The sequence below is a fragment of the Crassostrea angulata genome, chromosome 7 (assembly GCF_025612915.1).
Source record: "Crassostrea angulata isolate pt1a10 chromosome 7, ASM2561291v2, whole genome shotgun sequence".
In the NCBI taxonomy this organism is placed as follows: Eukaryota; Metazoa; Mollusca; class Bivalvia; order Ostreida; family Ostreidae; genus Magallana; species Magallana angulata.
This window is the reverse complement of record NC_069117.1, coordinates 21302297-21330293: the sequence shown is the minus strand read 5'-3', so window position 1 is coordinate 21330293 and position 27997 is coordinate 21302297. Positions and strand designations below refer to the sequence as shown.

The following is a 27997-nucleotide window of genomic DNA, read 5'->3' as shown; positions in this document are numbered from 1 at the left end:
TTAGGAATATTATTTTTTTTATTTAATTTTTACTAAAAACAATAGTTCATTTACTAAATGGACACAATACTATTATTCGAAACTAATTCTAAAACATCAAATCATAGAATACGAATAGCTAAGTTTTAGGCAAACAGTTGTACGTTTATATAACAATCTAGAGTATCATTCACAAAGGTACGTGCATGTATAATAACAAAATCGAATGATTTTATTTTCTCTGGACATATACTAGAACGCTGAATCATGGTATTAAAAGCATTTTTAATCCTTTTAAAAGTATACAGTGTAGAATTTCTGTTCACTCGAATATTGATAGTGAACCATCGGCCTGGGTATTCTAAACTCTGTTCTAGCAGGTCTGAATGAGAGGTCTTTGAAAGGAACTGCTTTATCTTTGTTGCTGCAAAAAATATTTTAGAAGAGCCATGATGCAACCGGATAGATGTTACAGAATATTTAACACAGTAAAAAGTTGAGGTACACTGTAACTTCACTTACCTTTTTGGTCTACACAAAAGAAGAAAAGGAACAAATACCATAAAAAGTAAAAGAGAACCCGACACTGTAGGCCAAAAAATCCAGGGGTTGACTAAACAGAAAGTAAAGAAAAAATCAAATTGAAAGTATACAATCTATTTAGCTATATATATTGATTATTTTTTTTTCACGAATATTTTATGTATAGAGAATCTTAATATTAAAGCAGAACAATTTTTTCAATCGTTATTAACATGAATATCATACTACTATATCGATAGCAGTCAACATAATTATGTAAACACACATGTATGGCAAAAGAAGTTGAGTTTTAACATAAATAATAAGTAGATTATTGAAATCAGAGTTAATATATAGTATTATATCATTGATCAAAACAAATAACAACTACATCTTAAAATGGTTAAGCCTGTAAAATACAAACCAGTTGTACAATTTGCTCCAATGTATAGCGTTAAACATTCACATGTGTATTGGTTGATACCATTATCAAAGATGAAAGTTAAAATAAGGGAGTGCCAGTATACCCAATAAATAATAAAAAAAGAAGAAATAGCTAGTTCATACTGAATTCTTTTTATTGGCTGAATGGGCCATGGCCGTTTAAGTGAGGGAGCCGAGGCATCAATATATAGCCTTGTATGGCATCCCTAAAAATGCAAAGATGGTGAACCCTGGGAACAGAAGTTCACAATTACATACTGTCAAGATAAGCACATATTAGTTATAACCAAGTCCAATGATACTACTGGTAAGCCTAAAAGCCGCATCCACACTTTGAGGCGTCTCAGACTTTGGTGAAGAAGATGGGAAAAACGGCCATGACGATGGGATTGATGAAGACAGTACATTTACTCAGCAAGATCAAAAGCAACGCAACCTGTAAATACAACAAATCTAACAGCAGAAAAGGTGTAACAAAATCACAACCAATATGAAACATTTTATATTCAATAACCGAACACGCTAGTTAAAGAGGGTGGGAGGGTGGGTAAAATCTTCTGCTTTGACTGATGATGTAAATGTGTACTATAATGACGTCAGCAATTCATGATGTTCTCACTAATTTTCGCGCGCAAAGTCATTTAAGCTCAAATTACGAAATTTTATAAAAAAGGAAAAATATTGTCCGTTCACTTTGATAAATGGATTTAACCTTAAATGGTGAAATCCTATTATCAAAGATGAAAGTTAAAATAAGGGAGTGCCAGTATACCCAATAAATAATAAAAAAAGAAGAAATAGCTAGTTCATACTGAATTCTTTTTATTGGCTGAATGGGCCATGGCCGTTTAAGTGAGGGAGCCGAGGCATCAATATATAGCCTTGTATGGCATCCCTAAAAATGCAAAGATGGTGAACCCTGGGAACAGAAGTTCACAATTACATACTGTCAAGATAAGCACATATTAGTTATAACCAAGTCCAATGATACTACTGGTAAGCCTAAAAGCCGCCACGAGACTATGCTAAATGCTATGGCATAGTCTGCGCCACCAGTAGTAAAAAAATAGATAAATAAATAAGCGCCCCCATCGCCACAGAAAAATGAACTTTAGATAAAAATAAAAAGGTAATCAGCAAAAGGTTAACCAGTGATCAAATATTGATCACTGTCAGATACATAACAGAAGTGCATCCTAGGCAAGATCATTGTCTGCCAATATCAAACTGACTGGGTATATAAGTGCAAATAAGTCAGGAGCAATAATATAATCAATGCAGCCACTACAAATTTGTGACTGAGACTATGACCCGTTAACTAGTCATAGCACAGCCATGGCCCAAACTCTCCCAATTTTGGTGACACTTTTTCAGTGGGTTTTGTAATAAAAGTCTGCAAAGCTTGTTGGAGGCGGTACAAGAAAAATTGGTTACCAAGTTCAGAGAGATGAACTCCGTCAGGGGCAAACAAGTGCGGACAATCAATCTGAATTTCTGGATATCGAATATATTTCCCCCCTGTGCGGATTAAGGCGGTTGCAACAAAACTGTTTAACCGTTTTCTGACCATATCCATTGCTTCTTGGTCAACACCGCCTCGCCAGTGCTGGCGGGGGAGTATCTGTGACCAAACCAAAACAGTGTCGGGCAACAGCTTGGCCAAACTGACCAAGGTGTTGTTGATTTTTAGTCTTAAATCAACAGACTTCTCACCTTTATCACCCGGTATGTTATTGCCCCCACAGTGCAATACGAGGAAATTGGGTGGGTCCTCTACTTTTAGTAAACACTTGATTTTCGGCAGAATTTCCCCCCATTTCATTCCACCCTTACCCTGCCAGAAAATTGTTGCCCGATGCCTTTCTAGCTCGAGGTGAGTTTGAAATATTGAATGCCTTGTCTGACAAAAGGCTCTCTTAATAATGGACGAACCCACAATCCAAATTCTAGTATCTACAAATACAAAATTAATTGAACGAGAAATATATACACACATATTACGTATTCCACAATAGTATGTTAGTTTTATGTCTAGATATGACATACAGCAGCTACCATTGTAACCCTGTTGTGAAATAAATAAAAACAGGGCAGCGTGACAATAACAAACTAAATTGTATAACACCTTAAATGCACAATATAAATGCTAGCAAAATGCTTAACTTCTGATGTACCTATACATGCAACGAGATTTCCAACGCCCATTGCCCGCAATATCCATTTGACTCATTCCACTAGCCCATGCGTTGGAAGCTGCTCCAATGCGGAAAGAATGAGTCTTATACATTTTGGTGTCCAAACCTAGCATTCTAATAGCCTTGTTAAATACCGATTCTGCTTGATATCTGGTCACTGGATAGCCAGACAAATGAATGAAAAAGGCTCCGGGGGAATTTGGTCTTAAAGTTGCATATTTATTTAGATGTTGGATAGGGCAGATTGGGCTAGCGGGCACTAAAGTGATTGTGGCACCCTTTCCCTCTTGATCAGTTTTGGAGTGTCTTAAGGTTATAATGACTGAATTGCTGGTTGATAACCGAACATCGCCTACTTGTATTGCATGACCTGGTTTTACTTTTGAATCCTGTACTAGCTCCCCTATTCTAAAATATCCAAAAAATGCTGTGCAAAAAAGTGCACTGAATAAAATTGATTCATAGTTTGATAGGCAAACCTGAGGAAGAATAGAAATTAGACCTTGAAGGATGCTGATGGTTATTGGTTTGCGATTGTCAACTCTTGTGTTCATACGACTAAATCCGACCAATACCTTTTGTAATATAAATGATTTTGTTGTATCCAGAAAACCCCGGATTCTGCAAAAATATGATATTCCTGCAATATATGCTTTGACTGTGCTTGATGAGAATTGTTTAAATGAGAGATACGCTACAAAATGGATCAAGTCATTAGGGTTTGGTGGCCAAGTTTGATTACGTTCATAAGCATGGCAAAATAAATTAAACTGATGAACTGCTGTCATGTATAATTTCTTTGTGTTTTCAGACAAGGAACAACTTAGCAATTCTTGTGCTCGATATTGTAGATGAGTCTGAGGAATGAGTCTGGAACAGTCGATGGGAGCTGGTCGGCTTCTGGAAAGACATGTCTGAATCTGTTCCACTGCAGACGAGAGAGAGAATCAGCTTTAACGTTTTGAACTCCTATAATATGCTGCCCTTTAAATTGAATATTATGCACAAGTCCCTTCAGGACTAACAATCTTAAGAGAATCATGACTCTGGGTGATTTGGATGTTTTAGTATTTAAAATGGTAACAAGTGCTTTATTATCTGTGTGAAGAATTACTCTTTTTCCAACAAGCTCCTTACCCCAAATAGAGAATGCCATTGCTATGGGAACCAATTCTAAAAATGTGATGTCCCTAAATATGCATGCCCCTTTCCAGGATTCAGGCCATGTTAAAAAGGCCCAATGAGTTCCAAAAATAGCCCCACAACCTAGGTTTTCAGAACCAGCACTGTCTGTGAATAATTCTAACTGAAAATCATTGGCCCAGTCTACCTGCTTATAAGAATTTATACCATTAAATGACTCCAGGAACACAAGCCACATTTGTATATCTTGCTTCATTTCCAAAGAAACTCTACGTTTGTGATAAGGCTTGCTAAGGCCGGCTGTGGCATCATACAAGCGCCTTACGAATGCTCGGCCTGCTGGAATAGCTCTAATGCAGAAATTAAGTAGGCCAGTTAGTGACTGGATTTCACTAAGGGTCACCTTTTTACGGTAAAGAAAATAGTTCAGTTGATGACGTAATTGACCCAATTTGTCTAAGGGAATACTAACCGTCTCTGCAACTGTATCGATTTCGAGTCCTAAAAACACTAATTTTGTTGTAGGACCCAAGGTTTTGTCATGGGCTAGTGGAACCCCTAATTCATCACAAAGACTGGTAAATTTTGACACTAGATAATGGCATTCCTGAGTCCCAGGAAGACCAGCTAGTAGAAAATCATCAAGGTAGTGCACTACGTTATAAGATTGACACAGAGTTTTTAATACCCATTCCAGAAAGGAAGCAAACTTTTCAAATTTAGCACAACTTACTGAACACCCAAATGGCATACACTTGTCAATATAAATGTAATCATTTATCTTGTAACCCAGCAGCTGAAAATCAGATGGATGAACCGGAAGTAAGCGAAAAGCACTCTTGACGTCCAAACGAGCCATTAACGCACTTGAACCTAACTTTTCTAACATTTCAAGGGCTTTTTCAAATGGGGTATATCTAACTGAACAATACTTGTGATCAATATAATCATTCACACTATCACCAGCTGGGTGAGACAAATGATGAATTAGGCGGAAAGTACCATCCTTCTTTGGCACCATACCTATCGGGGAAAGTCTAAGGTTATGAAGTGGGGAGTAAGGGAAAGGTCCAGCAACCCTGCCCATATTTATTTCTTTGTTAACCAATTGTATGGCTTCTGTGGTAAGTAACTTTAGAGACTTAAGGTTGTTACAGTTGTATGGCCGTCTAGGACCTTCATAACATAATTTAAAACCAAATTGAAACCCCTCTAGTAATTCGAGGGCATTTTCCCTAATAGGGTATTTTGCCAAATATTTGGATAATGCTGGGACTTTAATGGGAGTGCAAGCAACATTACTGACGTCTAGCATGCAAGGGAAGGGGGATTCTGTTACTGTTTGTGGCTGGTTTAACTGTTGACTGAGGACGCCAGGTTGATTGGAAGTTTCCAGATCTAAAATTCAAGGAATTTCGAGTAGTGTTTCTACACATTGTGTATGGGTGGGGCTGTGAGCATAATATACACAAATGGCTATAAAGACAGTTTTGCCTTGAACATGCGCCCCTGTAATTAAAATTATAGCATTTCAGAGGCTGGGGTTGGTTTACCAAATGCTGTGGGGAAGGTGCGCTGTTGTACATGTAAAGCAACCATAGCTCCTGATCCACTATAGCAAATGACATTGAAGGATTGCACTCTTTCTTAAGTCTGAATTGGATGTCATAATCGCGCCACCCCAAACCATTGACCCGATTTGCCCCAAGCCGTATTGTGTGAATATATTTAAACAGGCCTGAAGTTTCTGTGGGATGAGCCAAAGCAAAAATGGATGCATAAACAAGGAAAGCATCCGTCCAGACCTGAATATCAGTGATGGGTCTTAATTTGGATTTAGCAGATAGAGCCAAGCTGCCATTTTGAAGTGAGAAATACTTTGTATCATCATTTGGGTCAGTTTCGGTTCTATTGTTAATCAAGGATGCCAAATTAACATATTCCCCATTAGCAATTTTAATTTTGACATTGTTGGGTACATTATGTCCCAGTTCATTATCGTAACTGGCTACACGTGCATTCAAAAGTTCAGAACCAGACTGAGATGTACCTTCTTCCTGCGACTGAGGACTCCCTCTGTCTTTTAAGATGGTGGATATCCGCTCCGCCAGGTCTTGCAGTTGGTGAGGAGGTAGCGGCTCCACAGGGGGAGTTTCCTGTGCACCAAGTGTGTAAGAAGGACCAGGGATGGACTGGGGCAGTTCAGGTGCCAGATTCATCTGAACTTCAGGATAATCAGTTGTCGAAGGGGCTGAAGGGGGCTCTAGGAGAGGCGGTTGCTTCCCTGCTCGTTTCCGAGGTTGATAGGGTTGGCTCTCGCTGCTCTGTGTTTTTCTCTTCGGCATTTCGTTAAAATCTTCTGCTTTGACTGATGATGTAAATGTGTACTATAATGACGTCAGCAATTCATGATGTTCTCACTAATTTTCGCGCGCAAAGTCATTAAAGCTCAAATTACGAAATTTTATAAAAAAATATTGTCCGTTCACTTTGATAAATGGATTTAACCTTAAATGGTGAAATCCTATTAACACAGTTTCCGTGGATGCATGGCGAGCTCTGACATTCGTCTATATCTGTCATACATAATGACATGTATAATATGAATAACATTCTTCTTACAAAGAAATCTTAAATATTTCATCATAAGGATGGATAATTTACCTGTATCACAGTTGACACCAATGTAACCGGGAATACACTCACAAAGGTATCCATTAACTTGGTCCGTACAATTTCCCTGTACACAGGGAGAACTTTCACATTCGTCTATATCTGCGTTTATCAATGAAGAAAGAATACCACATATGTTGTGAACTTTTATGCTATAAATCAAGACATCATTTATACACAGATTTTGCATCAAATCAGTTACAAAAAATACAAATTCAGAGAGATGAGTGAAACATAAAATATTGGAACATTTGGCAATTGCGAGTAATTCTTCACGATTCGTGATGATACAATGTCGTGGAAGCATTCAGTAAACACTGGTTTCATAAATCTTTGAGGACGTTTACTCATGGGTGAAGAGAATCTATGGAGTTATCAGTCCGCAAAAATCGAGCCGTCACAATTTAAAATAATAGATTTTAATATACTGAGCAATTTATTGGCAGCGGAAAGGGCAAAAAATACATTTTTACAAAACAATGGTAATTTAAATTTAACAATGCAAAATGATATCACCAATGACCATAAATACAAAACGAACAGCCTTCTTTGCATTATAAATATACATTAAATCAAGCAAAGGTATCTTCATACAAATCGAACAAACAAAAAGTAAAACCAACATACATCAATGCAAAACGAACAGATATCAACATAAAACAAGCGGACGCACAAAAACAAAGGCCAGTTGGGATTTTGGAGAAGCAATATGCGCGGCGTTCACACAACCATCTAGTACATAATTCATGTCGAATACAAAAAGTCAACTTGTATACAAAACCGAAAAGTCAAGTCCTATACAAAAATATTCTCGTATGCACGGCTTAAAATTGTTTTATGTATTGTGGAAAATTCGGATGCAAAACGAAAAGTGTACTTTAAATAAGTTTATTATGGTTAAACATTGTAAAAGCAAGTTCTCAGCAAGCAGTAATTCAGATATTCCTTTTCATAAGTATTTTTTTTATTATCGAAAAATTGTGGAATCAAAGAAATAAAATTATGGTATTTCATTAGAATTACCAGCTTAGTGAAATTGCTTATTCCATCCAGCTTTTTCTTTAAAAAAACATCTTGTATAATTTACTTATCGTTTTGAGATACCGAAACGCTTTCAATTGTCATAAGCAAATTAAACTGTTATGATTTTCGTTCCGCTGTAGATAATATTTTAGGAAAAAAATCCAATGTAGAAAGATTGATTTCATGGTTTAAATGTATACTTCACTATTTTTTTTAAATATAAAAAAGGCACATTTAGTTCAAATTTAGCTAATGAACTCTGACCTCTTTACACGCGATTCAAAAGCTTATAAATGCACGCACTTAAAGAAACCAGTTTTACGCTGTCTTAGCTACATTTCTAGTTTCATGTATCAAGTTTGATAAAAATCTTTTTATTCTTTTAAAATTCAATGATGGAAAGCATCCTCTGTAAACCACGCTGGTACACTTCATGTAGATCCGCTCTAATTGAAGAAATGTTTCTATGTGAAGCGATTCAAAAGCTTATAAATGCGCGCACTTAAAGAAACCAGTTTTCCGCTGTCTTAGCTATATTTCTGGTTTCATGTGTTAAGTTTGATAAAAATCTTTTTATTCTTTTAAAATTCAATGATGGAAAGCATCCTCTGTAAACCACGCTGGTACACTTCATGTAGATCCGCTCTATTTGCAGAAATGTTTCTATGTGAAGCGAAAGCTCCGGTTTTGGCAATTACAAAGTTCAAATTCATTCCAGTTCAAATTTCGGATTTTTGAGACTTATTTTTGCTGATAATTAATTAATTACCTATATTAACACTAATAATTTTATTTAGTAGTATAGATATATATGTTTTATTGAGGGATTTTAAAGCAACGTCATTAGATCATCGGAATGTACAATTGCATATACTAGAACATTTTTGAGCCATTTGTGTAAAACATGATTTAATTTACAAAAAACGTTGTCTAAGATTCAAATTCCTTCTCTGTTTTGTATACAAGTTGATTTTTTGTATACGAGATGACCTGTGTACGAGATGGTCTGTGAAAGACTTGACTAGACACCGCGCATGTTGCTGCCCTAACACGCCACCTGGCGTTAATTTTTGTGCGTCGCTTGTTTTATGTTGATGTCTGTTCGTTTTGCATTTATGTATGTTGGTTTTACGTTTTGTTTGTTGATATGTAAAAAGACACCTTTGGTTCATTTTACGTATATTTATATTGCAAAGAAGACAGTTGGTTTTGCATTTAGGGTCATTGAAGATATTGTTTTTGTTTGTTGAATTTAAATTACTATTGATTTTGTAAAAATGTATTTTACCCTTTCCGCAGCCGATAGCAATTTTATCACACAAAAATAAAAATAAGATGGAAATAACAAAATGCTAATATATCAGCTCATAAGATACCGGTAAATTGATTTCTTCTTTTGAAAATATTTTTCTGATGTATAATCCATGAATTGAACCAAGCAATTACATGCTATTTTTAAACCTTCTAGGGGCAATAAGACCACTATTTGATTGCTTAATTGTTACAACCAGGGTTACAGTTGTTAGGCATTCATAAGAATACAGTTAACATCGAGCTAAAACACGGGGAAGCTTATCAAAATTTCTTAGTAAATCAAACTTACCTTAACAGAAAAATTTACATGTATACTATTATAACACTAAAATAACAATAAATCAATTGTAAAAATGTATAATTATTGTGAATATAAGTAGTGACTGCAATAATTTAAATGATATATTGACCTTATTGTCATGAATGGTATAATTGGTTGTTAATACAGTGGAGCCTCAGATATCCGGACGCCAGATATCCGGACGCTTCACTTTCCGGTCGATTTTTATTGGGAACGGAATTTTTACACAATAATTTGTCTCGTTTATCCGGAATTCCGCGTTCCGGATCCGGACGGTCAAATTTTACCACATAATACACTTTTCCTTTAAATTTTACCTCATTTAACCGGACGGTCACATTTTAGTGTTCGGGGGCACAAAAGTTTTTTATGCGCAAGTGCAAATTGGTGTAAAAACATCTGACACTGGTTGTTGGTTTTAAACAATGCCTTCGTCCGGTAATCGGGGTCACCTGTGTCACGCTATGTACTCGCCCGAGGATATTACGATAACCATGGATGCGACATGTTTAATTGTCGCAATTTAACTTATGAACTTTTATTGATTGATTAAAATGTCATGAAAATTGTTAAATTTGTGTTTTAAAAAGTCATATATTGATTGAATTAAAATTCTATTAATCGTAGTGTGATTAGATCGTTAGTACGCCTATTCATTTTAAAACGTAATTGAAATGAAATATTTGATAATTTGAGTTCTGTTTACGATAGTTATTAAGACCGCTTGGGATGTTCAGGGTATCGACATTAATTTTATAGCGTGTGTTCAATTGACAGTGTAATAATAATTTATGCAAAACATGGCATGGATGAGTGTTCACGCTACTTGTAAATATCGCTTGGGTGCAATTAACTTTATAGAAAGATGGATACGTAAAATTAGCTTGGGTAAGTTCTGTCAACGAAAAAATAGCTTGGACAATTATCAATAAAAGAATATATACAGATTTTCATCCATTTTCAATCATCAAATGTTGAGCAGCTTCAAACATGTCAACACCACCGGCCAAGAGAGCGAGAGTTGCGATCACCGCTAGCTTGAAGAAAAAGATTTGTCAGCGTAAAGTGGAACACCCACATAGTGTTATGTACATGTACATGTGTTGCCTTGTAGAATGTAGTGCTTGCTTTCCTGTGGAGAAAACATACCTTAAATAATGTTTTTAACAATAATTTGTTTTATTAATTTAAAACTTTTTTTGTAGTGCGTATGGCTATCAAAATAAAATATTTAATAGTATAATTTATTTATGAGTTATATTTCCATAAATATTAAAGGTAAATATCACAATTCAGATATCCGGACGCTTCACCTATCCGGACGATTTGGCCTGGGGACAAAAGTGTCCGGATAAGTGAGGCTCCACTGTATATCGCATAGAAGTAAATAACGTTTTGTTTTTTTTTAAAATAATTGTTAAAAAGAATTGTGAATTATTAAAAAAATAATCAAACACTTATTCCATCTAAGAATGTATTGATAAGCATATTCTTTGCAATACAAACCAGTTCTGCAATTTGCTCCTGTATATCCCAGAAAGCATTGACATGTGTATTGGTTAACACCATCAAAACAGTTTCCATGAACGCACGGTGAACTTTCACATTCATCAATATCTGTTTTGATGTTTAACAAAAGGTACGTTAGACTCTTGGTATAAGGTAAAATAACATTAATTTTTCATCATTTAACAGGTAAAATATCATTTACTTGTATCACAGTTGATTCCGGTGAAACCAGGATAGCATTCACAGACGTATCCATTAACTTGGTCCGTACAATTTCCCTGCATACAGGGAGAGCTTTCACATTCGTTTATATCTGTGTAACAAGACACAAAAAGATCGTGCAACCTATACTTATTAGATTGTTTATTTATTTAAATAGCTTTATTCCAATTTTCCAAAATGATTTTAAGCAAGATTGTATAAGTATAACCAACAATAATTTCATCGAACAACCTTTAATATGAGAAAAAGTCCCTAAAATCGTTTCAATTTCAGATGTATTTAGCATTATTATGATATAAAATATTAACTTTGTAGTAGAAATTTATTAATTTGACAATGATTCTTAAGTTTGAAATTTAATTTTAAAATGCTTAAAAATTTATTGTCAAAGCAATTTGTGATCCTAGTTCGTAGTTTTCAAATATGCATTTACTTGTTACAAACCATTTTATTGCAAACCAAATTGAATTTCAATCGAGCATGCAATATAAAAAAATAGTATATTTTTTACTTAGCTTTTTTGTACTAATGTCATGAAAATGATTGCATTATGCATTCATAAATACTTTTCTCTGAATGTTTTTTTTTATCGTTTCTTATCTTTATTTTAGTTGTTACATGAAAAAATATTTGGATATGATATCGTTTTCAAGTCGTTTAAATGACTCGATATTTGTCATAAAATATTGCAAAAGCTATGCAACAATATGCAACAACTGCTTATACAGAATTCATGCAAAAACCAAACAGTTTGTTTTTTCACTTGTATCACAGCTGACACCAATGTAACCAGGTGTACACTCACAAACATATCTATTGACTTGGTCCATACAACTTCCATATACACAGGGAGAACTTTCACATTCGTTTATATCTTTGGATAGAAAAAGCATAATTAACAATGATGCGTATCGTGACAAGATCATTAAAATTTACTTAACGAAGCTGAGTACAGGTGTGCATAACATTTGTCACTTTTTTATTTTCATGTAGTATCTGGTTCGTTGTAATTCCTCTGTTACGTTATTGTAAATAAGCAAATTAGCCGTCACGTGCAGATATTTACATACACCATAAACTAAGTAAAATGATTAAACGGTTTTAAAAAGATTGTAAGCTATACATAAAGATGAAAAAATGTATAAATTGCCCAATCGAGACTTTTACTTAGGATTCAATAGTGCATTTAAAGGAATGTACATGTATTAACAGCATTTTAACTAAAATTTCATCTACGACAATATATAGTTTGACTGCAAAATGCTTAATAATGAGGGATGGAACACTTAACAAATCAACTTTATTTACATGTACCCCTCGATCAATCAAGATTTTTCTCATATATTGAATTTCACTTTTTTGGTGACCTTTTTCAATGAATGTTTTTGGCCTATAATTGACAAATAAAGATATCTCTTGGGAAAAAGTTTGAAAGTTATTGAACATTGGAAATTTAGGCATATCTATGAGTATTTTTATCAAAATATCTAACTAAAGACAGAAGAAATAGACCGAACCTTGATACTTACATGGTCGGTAAAACACAGTTTAACGTTTAAAAGGATCGTAGCGTTCACATTCCATAGACATAATGTTAACAATTTTAAGTTAAAAAGTCATATAGTTTACGATTGATATATTGTATTTTGAATAAATAGAATTGCTTTGTACGTTTAACAGAATAAATCTAATCTACAAAGTTTCTTTTAAACCAAAAAATCTTTCTTAAAATACAAACCAAATTCGCAAGTTGTTCCCGCGTACCCTGCAGAACAGTGGCATGTGTATTGGTTGATACCATCAGAACAGTTTCCAAAAATGCACGGTGAACTATTACATTCATCAATATCTGTCATAAACAATAAAATACCCGCCTGAGTTAGAAGAATTGAAGCAAATATTTATTAACTTTTTGCAAAATAAGACAATTCTTATAACGTCATAAGTTCTTTAATCAAATGTGTTTTATTGATTTTTAACCTGTATCACAGTTGACTCCCCTGAAACCAGGAATACATTCGCAAATGTAACCATTGACTTGGTCTGTACAATTTCCTTGTATACAGGGAGAACTTTCACAATCGTCTATTTCTGTGACCAAAACAAAACAAAAAAGGAAACATGGAAGTTTAAAAGAAGAGAAGGTAGAACATAAGTTACGAGTTTGAAGTACTACAACTGTATTAGTAATGGCTTGTACAGGCTAAAGCGAATAAAGAATGGGCTTGGTAGTATTTCCAGAAATTAATCGCAAATGATCGACATCGACCTCTTACCAGAATTTTATTTATCATAATTTTAATTAACAACCCACCGTTGATCAACTAATAAGAGTACCGCACGATATGTGAGCGAACCGCTTCGAAGCGAATACACTCTCCGTGGCAAATAGGTCATCGGGGCGGAAAATAATATTAAAGAGGATAAACGGGGTATGGACAATACACCCGAACTCTTAAGCATTAGTTCGTAGACAGAAAATTGACGTGATAATTAGGTATTTTGTTGGCAATTTATTTGTTCATGAAACGGGTTTACTGGATTTTTTTTTACCTGTGTCACAGTTTGGTCCCCTGTAACCAGGAAAGCACTCACAAACGTAACCATCGACTTGATCAGTGCAATTTCCCTGTACACAAGGAGAGCTTTCACACTCGTCTACATCTGTAGAAAGCAAGACATAACTAACTGACAGCGCCACTATTCATGATATTTAAAAAAACTAGAGGTACTGTGAGCAAGCTCACAATTGATACCCCCGGCTAAGAAAAAAATCATAACGCGTGTATTTTTGCTATTATAGAAAATATTGGATGAATCTATTTCACTGTCCATTTTCTATAAATAACAACTGCTTTATTTTTGAAAACTGTTAATTTTTAGCTTCTAATATTTCCATTAGTACAAGACATGACACAGACAGAATATAGCTTTTCTGAAACAATGACCTTGAACTTTCTCAATTGACCTTGGGCCAAGGTCATGACACACCCTTAGGTCATAAGCAATCTTTGTGTGAAGTAAGAACTTCCAATGTTTCCCCATAAGAAAGATATGGACCGGACACGAATTTTGCACTTTTTCTGCCAGTGACCTTGACCTTGCCCAAATGACCTTGGGTCAAAGTCATGACACACCCTTATGTCATAAGCAATCTTTGTGTGAAGTAGGAACTTCCAATGTTTCTCCATAAGAAAGATATGGACCGGACACGAATTTTGCACTTTTTCTGCCAGTGACCTTGACCTTGCCCGAATGACCTTGAGTCAAGGTCATGACACACCCTTAGGTCATTAGCAATCTTTGTGTGAAGTAAGAACTTCCAATGTTTCTCCATAAGAAAGATATGGACCGGACACGATTGCACAGACAGACGGACGGACGGACAAGTTGATTCCTATATACCCCCCCAAACTTTGTTTGCAGGGGGTATAATTACTAAATAAATGTATGATGCCCCCCCCCTACCCTAAAATATTTTGCCTTTCACTTACCTATATTACAACTGACTCCGGTGTAACCAGATATGCACTCACAAAGGTATCCATTAACTTGGTCCGTACAATTTCCATGTACACATGGAGAGCTTTCGCATTCATCTATATCTGTGTAATGCATTCAATTCAATTCAATGCAATTCAATGCAAAACACAATTATCGACTAACGTCCTTTACTAAATAATTTACAATATTTAATTGTCAATGAGTCCATGACTAATAATTAGGAAGGACATTTCATAAACTAAATCAGAAATATCAAGCATAAAAAATTTAATGTCGGCAAAAATGTGTTTACCTTATTATTCGTTTAAACGCTTAGAATTTCTCCATTTAGATATTTGTTTAATTTGTATAAATTAATGCAACACTGAACCATTCTATAGAAACATAGTTAAATTCTAACCTAGTTAAACTAGGTGCTTTTTTTTTTACAAGTTTTAATTAAAAATAAGTTGTACAAAGAAATTAATAATAACGCAATCTTTGTTTATTTATTTATGTAATTAATTTTGTTCGAAAACAAACGAACACACAAACAAAAGAAAACAATACAAACCACTTTCACAATTTGTCCCCGCATATCCCCCAATGCACTGGCATGTATAGGAGTTGTTTCCATCTATACAGCTTCCATGAACACATGGCGAACTGTAGCAATCATCGATATCTGTCACAGAGAAATTTCGAAGAAAAATAATTTATTCTTCGAAATGCCCTCATCACTACGTACATGGCTCTTTAATGTCATTTTAAAACATTCATGAAAGTTAAATCATTAAATTAAGATCCGCGACATTTTGGTTTAAAAAATAATGATAATAGTAATTCATATCTAAGTAATATAATTTTATATATTTCAACCCCCCCCCCCCCAAAAAAAAAAAAAAACCCAACCAAACAAACAATCAAAGCAAACCAAACCCAAAACTAAATACCAGTGAAAAGTGGTAAATGGGTAATTTAAAGATTCTCATTTCATTGCATATACTTAAAATTGGTGAGCTTTCTTTCTTTAAATTTCAGATATCACATCATAACAAAGATTTAAAAAAGGTTTTCCCCTACCTTCACAATTAATCCCCACATATCCAGGTTCACAATTACACTCATAAAGAAGATATTTGTTGGAGCAATTTCCATGAATACACGGTGAGCTCTCACATTCATCAACAATGTCTATTGGAATGTAGAAAAGCAATATATTAGTATTAACACTTACTCATTAATTCATTTATTTATTGTTTTTCATGGTTTAGTCATCGATACAATGATATGAATTGCATTTTATTTTTTCCCATATAAATACGAATTCCTATTCAAATGCACACGATTTATTTCATTCGCTTCTGTGATCAAATACTAGCTAGTAGTTCAATGTAATAAATAAAAAAATGCTTTAAATGACCTGCATTTGATATTGTATTTTGGTCCAATCGAAATACAAATTTTCCCGGAACGTCTATGTTGGACATCTGTGGTAAATTCAAAACAGCGTCTGTCATTGATCCCGGAACGGAAAAATAGTTAACTCCATCACCAGCATTGAACCCAACCTATGGTTAATAAAGTGAAACGATGATTCAAAAATATGTTTGACTTTTTTTATTATGACAATAGGAAATAGGAAATTCGGGAGATTTCATGAATTATAAGTCATCACCTATCAGCTTACAAGTCGTTAAAGAGACAATACGGCGCATCTTATTATAAAACCAACTTGAAAACAATTTCCGATCGGTATTTTTGTAATTTAATTTTGTGCATAGAAGAACATAGAATTCTAGCAGCGGTTTTGATTAAACAGAGATGTTTTGCCTTCACTTGTTATGTTTATTTTATTTCGGAAACCGCGGGGTAATGTTGTTCTATCACATTTTATGTTAAGGAATATACGTAAGCTATTTATAGTTGTCACTTGATAATGCACCAATGTGGTAGTAATGTACTACCCGATTTTATTGCACTGACATCTATTTTAAAGGAAAACACTAAGTTTTTGATCATTTTGAATATAACAGTCAAAATAATTGCCCATATGCTTCCTTAACACCACCGCGTACTACTTATAAATGTATAAACTTTCCGAAAATTACAAATTTTTCCATGAAATCAATCTAAATATTTCACTTAAATTCATAACTCATAAATATATATATCGCAACTTGTTACAGTGTTCGCTTTCTATACCATAACGCATGCGTATTTACTACAATAAACCAAACAATGGCAGGGCTTGCGAAGATTCTCTTGGACAGGTTTGTAAATAGAAATATTTTATCTACTTCTCCTAGGTAAAAACTGTTTAAAATGTTTTTAAAAAATCCCGATTTATTATTTTGTAAGTATGTAGTTTGCGTTTTTATCACAAGAGTTACTTCAACCCAAATTAATTTTGTAAGTGAGGCTTCTTGATGGGGTATTTTGGCATATTTATGTCTGTTCATTTTAAAATGAAATGAAATTAGTAAACCCTTTATAAATTATCGAGAAAGTGATGATATGCTCCGTTAAGAGAGTCCCTTTACCTCGATTCTATGATGACCGTAGTCGGGCGAAGATCTTGTAGTTTTCAGCACGTGTCAACTATGTCAATCAAAATCCACGTGGTACACATAAACGATATATTAAGATTAATTCGGTTTATACGAGCCTTAAATTTCAAGAAGCTATATTGACATCACTTAGGTATGTGAAAGGGAATTTTATATACATCATACATCAACTGTCACAATCAACGTTAATTCTTACTTGCGAACGATTATACAATGGGTAAATCTGAAGTTAAACACACGTTTTATCATCAATACAGTCTCTTCAAAACTCATTCGGAATTCCACATGTACACAATCCGTGTTATTTTGGACATTGATTTGAGTGTCTGACTGTCTGACTTTAGTGTCAGTTGATTGCAGTTGCAGTCTAAAAATATTGAGTTATTCGATGTCTGTAATACGAAATAGAGAGTGCGTCTTAATAAAGAATCAAATAATACTAACAATGTAGTTCTTAAAACATATGAAACAGTAGGGAAAATGAATATTGGAATTTATCCCTAAGGAAAAATTCGTTAATACAAGAAGCAGCAGACTTGATTAGCTCAAATCCTAAACACAATTGATTTATTTTGTTTTTAATCGAGTAAGGTTATTTTCAATCGGGTTTGTAAATCAAATATAATTTTTTAAAAACTTTTTTAATTAAAAAATTTACATGTTTTCAACTTATCAAATTTTTCATAAGAGCAGATCGTCCGTCACTCCCGGTCGTCACCGGAAGTGTTTCCAAAATATACGTTTTGTAGACATTTTTAGACTGAATATACAACTAAAACCGTTTTAAAATCGGACAACGCATTGCAGAGATATTGAAATTTAAAAATGACCTTTTTCGGAAATTTCAACATTTTAATATAACCATATCATTAATTCATTATCAAACGGAAGACTCACTCGTTGCTCGCAACGAGATCGCGTCTAGTTTTTATTCTAATTATTGAAACAACAAGCATCAAATGTAAAATTTTGAAGAAGAAATCCACTTAATCCTCAACAATTTTAAGTCATTGAAGAATACCATTTAGGTTAATACGATGCCAAAGATAAAATCGAGCACTCTCGCCTAGCTGCCATCTGCGAGGAAACGGACGCCTGCACGGATATTCCTCAATGACACAATGATCGCAACTCAGACGGCTTTGGAAAATGCCACTACTAACATCCTGAGAAGCGTAGCCTTAAGGTTTTCAACATCCACCAGTGTCTCCAGCCAAACGCACAATCCAAAGGCTGTCATTTGAGCACCAGCACAAATGGTTCCAGCTCCAATGGCAATTTCCCCATTGATGACTCACGAGCAGCGTCTCCATATTTGATTTCCCTACCAGTTATGGTCTTCGGACAACGACTTGGATTTATTCACAGAGAGCGCTAAGTTAACAGGAGATGGTGTTTATATTCATGGGGAATGGGCTTATATACCAAATACCAAATCATTTGGACTTTGACACAAGACAGGATATATCTTATTTAGAATTGATTCCACTTGTAACGGGCATTTACATTTTGGGCTTTTGTTTGTTGAATTCTAATCTTTTGCTTTACACTGACAACATTGCTCTTGTTTTTATCATCAAAGTCGAAACGTATCATGTTCCTTATTTGAAGTGCTTGCAATTAAATCTACATATACAAGCAGAACATATTAAATCCGGATAGCGTAATCAAGTAGCTGACTCTATTCACCATTTCAGTGGGATTGTCAGCTTCCACCAACAGCATCACTGAACCTAACACCCATCCCATCATAATTTTGTTTAGCCTTTTATAGATGAAGCTCATACACTTTTATCAACAAACACCAAGCTTACGTACTCAAAAGGCATCTTGGCCTTTTCGCAGTTTTGAAAGTCTTCTCAATTTCCAGATACAAATCCCTCTCCTTTAGATCACTTGATTAACTTTATTGCATACATGTCTGCAGTTAAAACCGCTCCATCCACTATGAAACATACATGTCAGTTATAGCCTTTCATGTAAAAATATACAACCTGCCAGACACAACTAAATCCTTCATCATTCAGAAACTCATACATTGTAGTAAGCCTATGCAGGAAGCAACTTTCTGTTGACGTTCGTTGACCTATCACATTAGATCTTCTACATAGCATAATTCAGGTAGACAGGTACTCCGAAGTGTACAGGCAAGTCAAGCTACATTTACCTCTGCTTCCTTGTTTGCATATTTAGGTTTTCTGTGGGTAGGTGAATTAACCATACATTCGATGCCTTTCAAGCCAGAGTTCTACAATTTAGTGCTGTCTCATTTGCAAATAACACCATACAGTTATTCCTCAAAGAATGTGGGGGAATAAGCCGAGGCAAATGCTCACGACCCTCTCGTACGTCTTATACGAATTTATATACGTACGAGTTAACTAGGCGTTTAAACGGAGGACAGTATTGTCCAAATGAAAATGTCCAAAACTTCGAGAGATGAGTAATCGACATTTGGATGACGTAAGTGCGTTTAAATTTTATAGTATTCATATATACTTATATAATTTAAAACTGGCAAAGTAATGACAATAACTGACTCATTTAAAGAGTTTAAATACAAATGGTAATGTTGATTACTTTCTAACAATATTTTATTAACCGTATAATTTATCTCAGTGTAAATAATAAAAATAATGCAGTTGAAAAGGAATGATCTGCATCCCCGCATCAATTTAACAGTATTTTTGAAGATATTTTAACCTAAATATATAAACAAAGCAAAGATCAGTTTATAAGTTTATCATTCAGATTCATCAACGTATTCCCCTGCATCATCAACACTTGTTTCCTACCCCTGGTTTCAATTACATTACAGTTATAGCGATAGCAACCCAGGTACCAGATCACACTACAAATGTGAGAGCAACAACCCAAAGTTCTTGCTCCGCTTTTGCACTGGCAGTACCATGATGTCACGGCACAATCTGTGAACTTCATCCACAGATTGTACAGGGTACTGCTCGAGTGTCTAGATTGAAGCCTACAGTGAATCAGGTTGGATTCCATTTGTGACACATCAAAAGCGTACTGACCAGTCTCATCGACATGTTCTCTAATGTAAGAGTTTGCCTGGCGAATTTGATAGGTTCCAAAAGTTAATTGTCTAACATCTTCCGACAGAGTGGGAAAATTAACTGCAGCATCATGTGCATCGATTCTCTTCCAGGATTTAGAGTTAGCACGATATTTGTAATGTGGTTCCGTATCACAGAGGTTTTTCAAGACATTTTCATTTTTCTTTGCCATCATTAACATTTGAAAACCATTACCAAGATCGTTTAGACCATTCGATTTTAAGGGTGGTCTGTATTTATTGATCAAAGAACATACGATTCTAACATAGTCACCTATGGAAGGAATGTGCGAATTACACACCACCTTTTCCAAAAATCGCCATTTTTTATGCCGACCGTTTGCTGCCACCACTACCCATCGGATTTTAGTAACCAATCGTGATGAATATGCATCGGATGTAGAATGTTGTTTGCAGGACTTTGGTAAAAAGACTGGCATTTGTGTTTTGAACCCGCATTCATTTAGAAAATGGAGTCACGAAATCCTCTATCAATTACAAGAACATCGTTTTCATTGAGAAAATTAAAAATATTGCATCTATTTGTGTCCATTATAGTTTTTATTATAGAAGCGTCATTGTTTCTACCATTTGCTAAGTAAGGCCCAAAAACCTCTAAAATGTATCCGGTTGTTTTTGTCACCAAAAATGAAATGGTTTCACCAAAGGCCGTCCTTTGCGCTTAGAATAAGACAGTCTTTGGAATTTATACATTGAACTTTTTTGTATGTATATATACGTACCGTCTAGAACTAATATGACAGTGTCTGATATGGGATCTGAAAACAGCTGTTTTGATATATCTGTCGTATGATTATCTATGACATTTTGTCTAGTAATATGGTCAAAACCAAGGTTGTGTGGAACAAAATCTTTCATAATCGCTTTTCGAGCACTTTCAACGATTTCGGCTACTTGTCGCCTACATCGAAATCCACAAAGAATAGCCAGCAACCCATTCGATAAACCGGACTTCAACTTGAAAAGAAGAATACCAACAGCGTTTCTAACTGTTCGATTTTGTGTATTTCTCATTGACGTTACATGTAAAACTAGATCGTCGAAATTGAGTTTGGAGATTCCCAGTAAAGAATTGTTATCTTCATCTTTGATAAGTTTATCAAAACTTAGGTTGTAAGTGTTACAAGAACCCATTGCTCTTAAGCGAACGTGTTCGAGTAAATCTTGTATTTCTTTAAATGACAGTACAAAATTGTGTTTCTTATATTTATCAAAGTCAACATGTAAATGATCAGTATTAAGCCATTTTACAAGTAAATGCCTGCAACAACATTTGCACCCGACTGGTACAAGCAATTGAAAGTGAATGAATGCATCCATTCGTGCCTCTTTTGGTACAACTTATTTCTTTCGAAAAGTCACGCATTTGTTATGTGACTTTCCTGCCGATACAATGGGAAGTGAAATACATGGCGAGTTAGTTGTTGAATTTCCTTTAGGCGCACACTGTACCTTTGATTTGGCTTGTATTCTGCATTTAGTGCATATTTGACTGCTTTTGTCCAGTGTATGTCCCTGTTGTGTTAACAAGGCTTTCAAGGATTGAGGGATGTAACGTTTTATCTTGCCTTTTAATTGTTTCTTGCATACACAACAACCGTATCGTGAAGGTCGGTCCATGTCTGTTTACAATGTGAAGTCTTGCAGTCTCAAAGAGAATAGCATACATTTCATACTTAACGAAAAGTAGTAGAAAACGAATATCAAATAATTTCAATTTTAATTATTATTAGCAATTTTTTATTATTAAGTAAAAAGGGCAAAAAAATAACGTTCGAATTTTAACGATGTAAATAAAAATATCCCTCCCCCTTCCCCCCGAAAAAAAAACATCAAAAGACTCCCCGCTTACCAGTACACCACCGATTCGCCTATTCAAAAGCTACACAATAGTGTATTGTATTGTTATCGGTATTACGCGAACAACTGGACTTAGCTTATTTAAAGACCGATCTTAAAAAATTAAAAGAGGAAAACTTACTTTTTACCATAGAGTGGGTTTTCGTACCATTTTTTCGAAAGTCGAAAAAGATAAACGTTTACATGTGCTATCAATATTTGTATTTTAAAAGTGGTACGATGACCCACTCTATGGAAAAATATAGTTTGAATATCCGATTTCTTTACTATTTTGTTGCTAAATAAGCATATAACTATTTTGTTATATGCTTGTCAATTAAATGTGTAGTTACTTTTTGTTGTTGTTTTTTTTTGTTTTTGTGTGTTTTGGCAATACTGCATGTATATGATTACCTATATTTGATAAATGTAACTAAAGTGAAATTTGTAAGAAAAATATTTTTTGTTTTTTTCTATGGACCTTCGTGGTTTTTTGCCTCGGCTTATTCCCACAGAGTCTTTTTAGATAAACTGATCAAGATGGAAAGGTAGCTACCATAGTTATTCCCATTGTCCATGTGTATCATCATGATGATAAACTACAGTAAGACTTTCATTACTTTTAATCAAAAACCATACGTACACTCGACCAGTGTTCAAATTAATGAGAAAAAAGACGACGACCGGGAATATACCGTGCAGTTTCATGTACTACTGTTCCATTCAATCCAACACAATTATTATCACTCCTGAGTCATCAAGTTGGATCTTTGGTACATCATGTAATTTTTATCAACAGGAATCAGAAAATTGTTCGTATATATGATCGGGTTTGTTCTAAAATTTTCCCAATCGGACATAAAAACCTACTTACCTGTGAAAATTGGGGGGATGTGCCGGTATGGGACATGTCTTACTAACAAATAATACTTTAAACCACGGTCAATATATAATGTACGGTCTTTTACTTCCTTACGGCTTTGGTTGCATTAAATAAGTTTTGATAGAATGAAAATAAACATAATGCATGTAAACAACTTAAAATCAATGTTATTACCTGAGCATTTTTTGTCCAAGTTATTTTGTTGTAATTAAAAAGAGTAAACGAATGGGTCCAATCTGTCATCAAAACCAGCTGAAATGTATTCCTCTGTAGAAAAAGACAAAGCAAAACATTATCTCTATATATAAAAAGACACTAGAGAGTTTCAAAGGTAAATTAAACAAAGAAAGACTGAGATACTAGCATTTATTTTGTTTAAAACGTAATTGACATTTAAAGGGACACAATTTTAGATCAAAATTTTCTTTTTCTTTCTTTTTTATGTATAAAATGGTTTACTTGCTCATTTTGAATGATCGACCAAAATTTGAAGTTATAAGGGAGATATAGAGGAAAGAAATCATTGTTAAGTAAACGAAGCTCGAGTCTTATATTTGTTTACAAATAATGTTAAGTATGGAATAACCTTTTTTTTTTTTACAAAATGACTCGTGGCAAACAGGGTAAACTGATTAAATGTGTTCGTAGATAATATGATAAACAGAAAAAATTATCATTTGATTTAGACCTAAACCAATAAAACACATATGTAAACCATAACAAAGCTCGAGCTTTGTTTACAAAACAAAAACTTTCAAACTCTGTATCTTGCTTTTAACTCAATGTTTGACTTTCAAATTTTGACAAAGTATATTAACCTTTCTAAACATTAAAATTGGGTGAAATAAAATTTTAGATTTTGAGCTAAAACTGTGTCCAAGTCCCTTTAATAACAATATGCGTGTCCACATTACATGTAATGTAAATATAATCTACAGCATCAAAAATAAATTGCACAAGAAGCCATGTGTATGAGGATGTAGCGCTACTATTAAATTCGTTGCTTATTGTGTCCTAAATGCCTACACATTTTCTCAAAATTCCATGTAGCGGTATAAGAGAAAAGCGCCCATAAACTGTTCATTACTTTAGGCAATATATAATTCGAAGTTCAAAAGGGCCAAAATTTCCAGAAAAATACTGGAATTGGAGTATCCTTTTAAAATGCACATCTACAAATTGTGTCCTAATATCTCCAAAATTTCGTGCAGCGACTTAAGAGGAGTTGCGCTAGCAAAAAAAGAGAGGCTTGACGGACTGACTGACTAGTCAAAGATATTATATCCCTTGCATCTTCGTTGCGTTTGGTATTATCAAATGCGGAGAACCTTACATAAAATTGTTTTCTCTCTTAATCTTTCTCTTTATTACCTTTTTCTCCGTCTTTAAATAAATTTTAAATGCGGTGTTAGAGTTATTTGATATGATAATTTGTCTTACTTATTTAATATTTACCGTGTAATCATTAGAATAAGAGGTGGCTCAATTTTCGTGTAACCTCTCACCCACGAATTTACATCCTCCACAAAAACGAATTATATAAGTATTAGTTTTCCGACTGAAACTGAAAACTGACGCATCCACGATATACGTCCCATGAATAAGCAAAAATCCAACAATCCACGAAAATTGACCCCCACGAAATTAAATGATTCCACAGTATTTCATGATAATTTTTACAGTAATGAAGTACTTGGAAAATAAAGAACTTTTCAATGATTGATAGAAAGCTGCACTGAGAACGATGAAACAAGATAGAAAAAGAAAAGTGGTAAAATTAAAACGCAAATACTTTTTAAATAAATTTTTACAACAATAATATCAAATCAATCAAAACATGAAAATGACCCCCAATGTAACTACATGTATTGTGTATGTGATATTTCTCAAGATTTTTATTGGATTAAATTTTTTTTAAAAATTTTTTTAATTTTCTTTTTTAACAAAAGGTATCTTTCATGTCATTATGATCATGCTAAATCAATTCATAAAGGGAAAAATATCAAGCTTCAATAGCTGCATTGAAACTCAAGATGCTCATTGCATTCGAAAACTATACAAACCACATGCACTTTTTGACAAGAGGCACACAGGCTTATACGGTCATCTGCATACTATACCCCTTAGATGGACCTGTCGTAGTGTCTCATGTTTGCAGTTTAAGCTTCATTTTGGAGTCTAAAATCTAATTCGAGACTCCGCTGACCATTACTCCTGCTTTTAAAATTTTACGGGCTTCATGAACATCATATCCATGCATTTAATTTTTCTAAAATAAACATGGGAGTAGAAATTTTTTGTGTTTAATACATTTTATTGACTTTTTTTTAACTATATGGCCTTCTTGGCCAAACACTAGGGCCTCATTTCTGACTCAGGGCCATGAATTTCACATTTTTGCTAAAAGGGCATGGTCACGATTTTGATCAATTTTTTTTTCCATTATAAAGGTTTACAATGCTTCAGTAAGGCATTTCTAATCGCCAGAGTGTCGGTCGTTGTGTTATAAGCGAGATATAATGCTCAAGAGTCTTTGTTAAATAAACAAAGCTCGGGTCATTATTTTGTTGACATTTTGCATGTCAAAGTGAAAATCTAAAATGAATGTGTCAAACGCTAGGAACTGTTCATTTAAGCTTGAAACGAATAAGTAGATATAAAATTCAGCATGAAAAAGATCTTGGTTGATCATTAGAAATGCATTTGTAAAGCATTGCAAACAATGAAAATAGAAAAATAAAATTTGACCAAAATCTTGACCATGTCTCTTTTACATTTTTTTTTTTTTTTTTTTTTACATTTTTCCATATTAGTCCCTACTTACGGCCTGAGCCCCTGGGCCAGGAAACATGAATTTCACAATTTTGGTAGAACGTTTCATGGACATCATAACCATGCATTTAGTCCCCCCCCCCCCCCCCCCCCACACACATGTGTGGAAGAAGAATTTCGAAAATTTTGCTTTTTTTCTTTCATATTTAGCCGCGCCCACGACGCCCCAGAGAAGGTAAGATCATTTTTTTTAAATTTATATTCCCCTTATTCTAGAAATATTTCAAAGTAAAATTGGTTACAATTGGCCGTGTAGTTTTCATGAAGTTAAATTGTTAACTGACGACGACAGACGAAGACAAAACAATGTCATATGAAAGACTCAGGTGATATAAAAAGGTAATTATCTCATTCTGTATGTTGTATTACAAAGCTGATCATCTTCAACAGCGACAGATAATATACTGTACCTAAATAGGTTAAGTAGTCCGATTCAGAGAATTTGCCTTTTTAAGCTATCTTCTTTACAGTATTTTTGGCATGATGTATACCTAAATGTATGAAAATAAAAGCATACATGTATTTTAATAACTTTTAATGTGAATCGATACATACATACCAGTGAGCAAGATATGCCAACCTCACGACAACCAAAAACGGCAACATTTTCCCAGGTGACGACCATTATCCAGGAGGCAGCAAAACTCAGAATGTGTGGAAAAAGGTTTCGAATTTCACTCGTTCCTTGTTCTAACATAAAGTCTTGTGTAGTTAAGCGGTACCACAGTTGTCCGCCATTCCTGATATCAATGTCGGTCCAGAATGGTGCAATGATTTTATGAGAGCCACTTATCGGGAAGGAATTTGCAACAAATTGACTCAGACTGCTTTCAAACGTTACATCGCCATTGGTATTTACCTTTGAAAACCAGAATATTAATACTGTGCATGAAAAATATTTCACCCGGGAAGTCAGTAAACTAAATGCAACATGTGTTTGTTCGTCGCAAGTCGTTCGTAAACATTCAAGACTCTGTATGTAATATTTGTGGGTACTCTATATATACAGTCATGTATATTGTATAATGAATCACCAGTAAATCCATAGTAATCAATTTTAAATTGAGTAAATCTTAAAAATTATTTGCCTGCTCATTGACTTCCAGCAGACAAATTATTTTTAAAATAAATGTTATATGCAAATTACTCTAATTGGTCCCGAGTCCTGGCGTGTATTGGTGAAGGGTTAATTATTTAGTTTTTAAAGCGATTGTACCCTTGCTGTACACATATTGTCTCTGTGAACAAACAAATTTATTTGCGTATTGAAAACGTTTTCAAAAGTATAAGATGGATCGTCTACTAAGTATTAACTTGAAAACCAAAAAAAATAAAAAATAAAATAACCCCCCCCCCAAAAAAAAACCCCCATCAGCGCTACTACAATTAAATGCAATTAATAGTTCTATTTCTAGGGTTATGTTACTTACGAATAACCGTTCAGTTCTGGTTCATAAATTTCCTCGTCTGATTTTATACTATTCATTTTTAATCAAAAGATACTTTTTGTACTAAGACACATATTTGTGCATCGATAAAAAATGCCTAGTAACTAAACTGAACTTGGGTTACGAAAATAATGAAATGTGAAAGTTAGAACTTTCATGTAGATTGGATAGTTATGCATTAAGCACCCGTACTTTTGAATTTCAGGTATACAATTTGAACTGTTTTAGTTTAAGCACGTGTTTCTAATTTATCGTAGATTTTTATGTATTGTCAATATTAAAAAGCTAATCGTCATTTTGCTAATAAATGGCCATTAGTGATTCTACCGCGTGTTTAAGTTTAATCAGCTTAAAATCAAACGGAGCAGAATCATTCGAGAAAAAAAGACTTCAAAATTAAGCCTGCTAAATAATACATGTACTTGTGGATAAACCTTAGGAAGTACATGTTGCTCTCATGATATTTTAGAATACAGTTCGCGGATTCGAATGAGAAATAGAAAAAATCTTACATTGAAAC

General features: G+C 34.2%; 2 protein-coding genes across 2 annotated transcripts; both read right to left on the bottom strand.

Moving 5' to 3' along the window:
- Positions 1-134: 134 nt before the first annotated feature.
- Positions 135-27260, bottom strand: LOC128191230 (fibropellin-1-like). The gene is made up of 18 exons (XM_052863324.1): positions 27246-27260; positions 26589-26888; positions 23372-23464; positions 16232-16379; positions 15892-16002; positions 15383-15493; positions 14820-14930; positions 13879-13989; positions 13306-13416; positions 13064-13174; positions 12089-12199; positions 11306-11416; positions 11101-11211; positions 6948-7058; positions 6814-6859; positions 926-990; positions 502-592; positions 135-403 (listed from the first exon to the last, which is right to left on the bottom strand). The coding sequence occupies exons 1-18, from the start codon at positions 27258-27260 to the stop codon at positions 274-276; spliced, it is 1998 nt and encodes a 665-aa protein (XP_052719284.1). The 3' UTR covers positions 135-273.
- LOC128157382 (uncharacterized) lies at positions 5556-6628 on the bottom strand. The gene has a single exon (XM_052819900.1). It carries the CDS (start codon positions 6626-6628, stop codon positions 5582-5584), a length of 1047 nt encoding a protein of 348 aa, XP_052675860.1. The 3' UTR covers positions 5556-5581.
- Positions 27261-27997: the final 737 nt, after the last annotated feature.

Excerpts from the sequence above, each read along its gene's own strand:
- LOC128157382 (XM_052819900.1), bottom strand. The coding sequence starts at position 6,628 with ATGCCGAAGAGAAAAACACAGAGCAGCGAGAGCCAACCCTATCAACCT.
- LOC128191230 (XM_052863324.1), bottom strand. Across the intron at positions 13,417-13,878 it reads GGGACCAAACTGTGACACAG|AAATAGACGATTGTGAAAGT; the intron begins GTAAAAAAAAAT and ends TTTTGGTCACAG. Across the intron at positions 991-6,813 it reads TGCATCCACGGAAACTGTGT|TAATGGTATCAACCAATACA; the intron begins TAATAGGATTTC and ends TTTCATCTTTGA.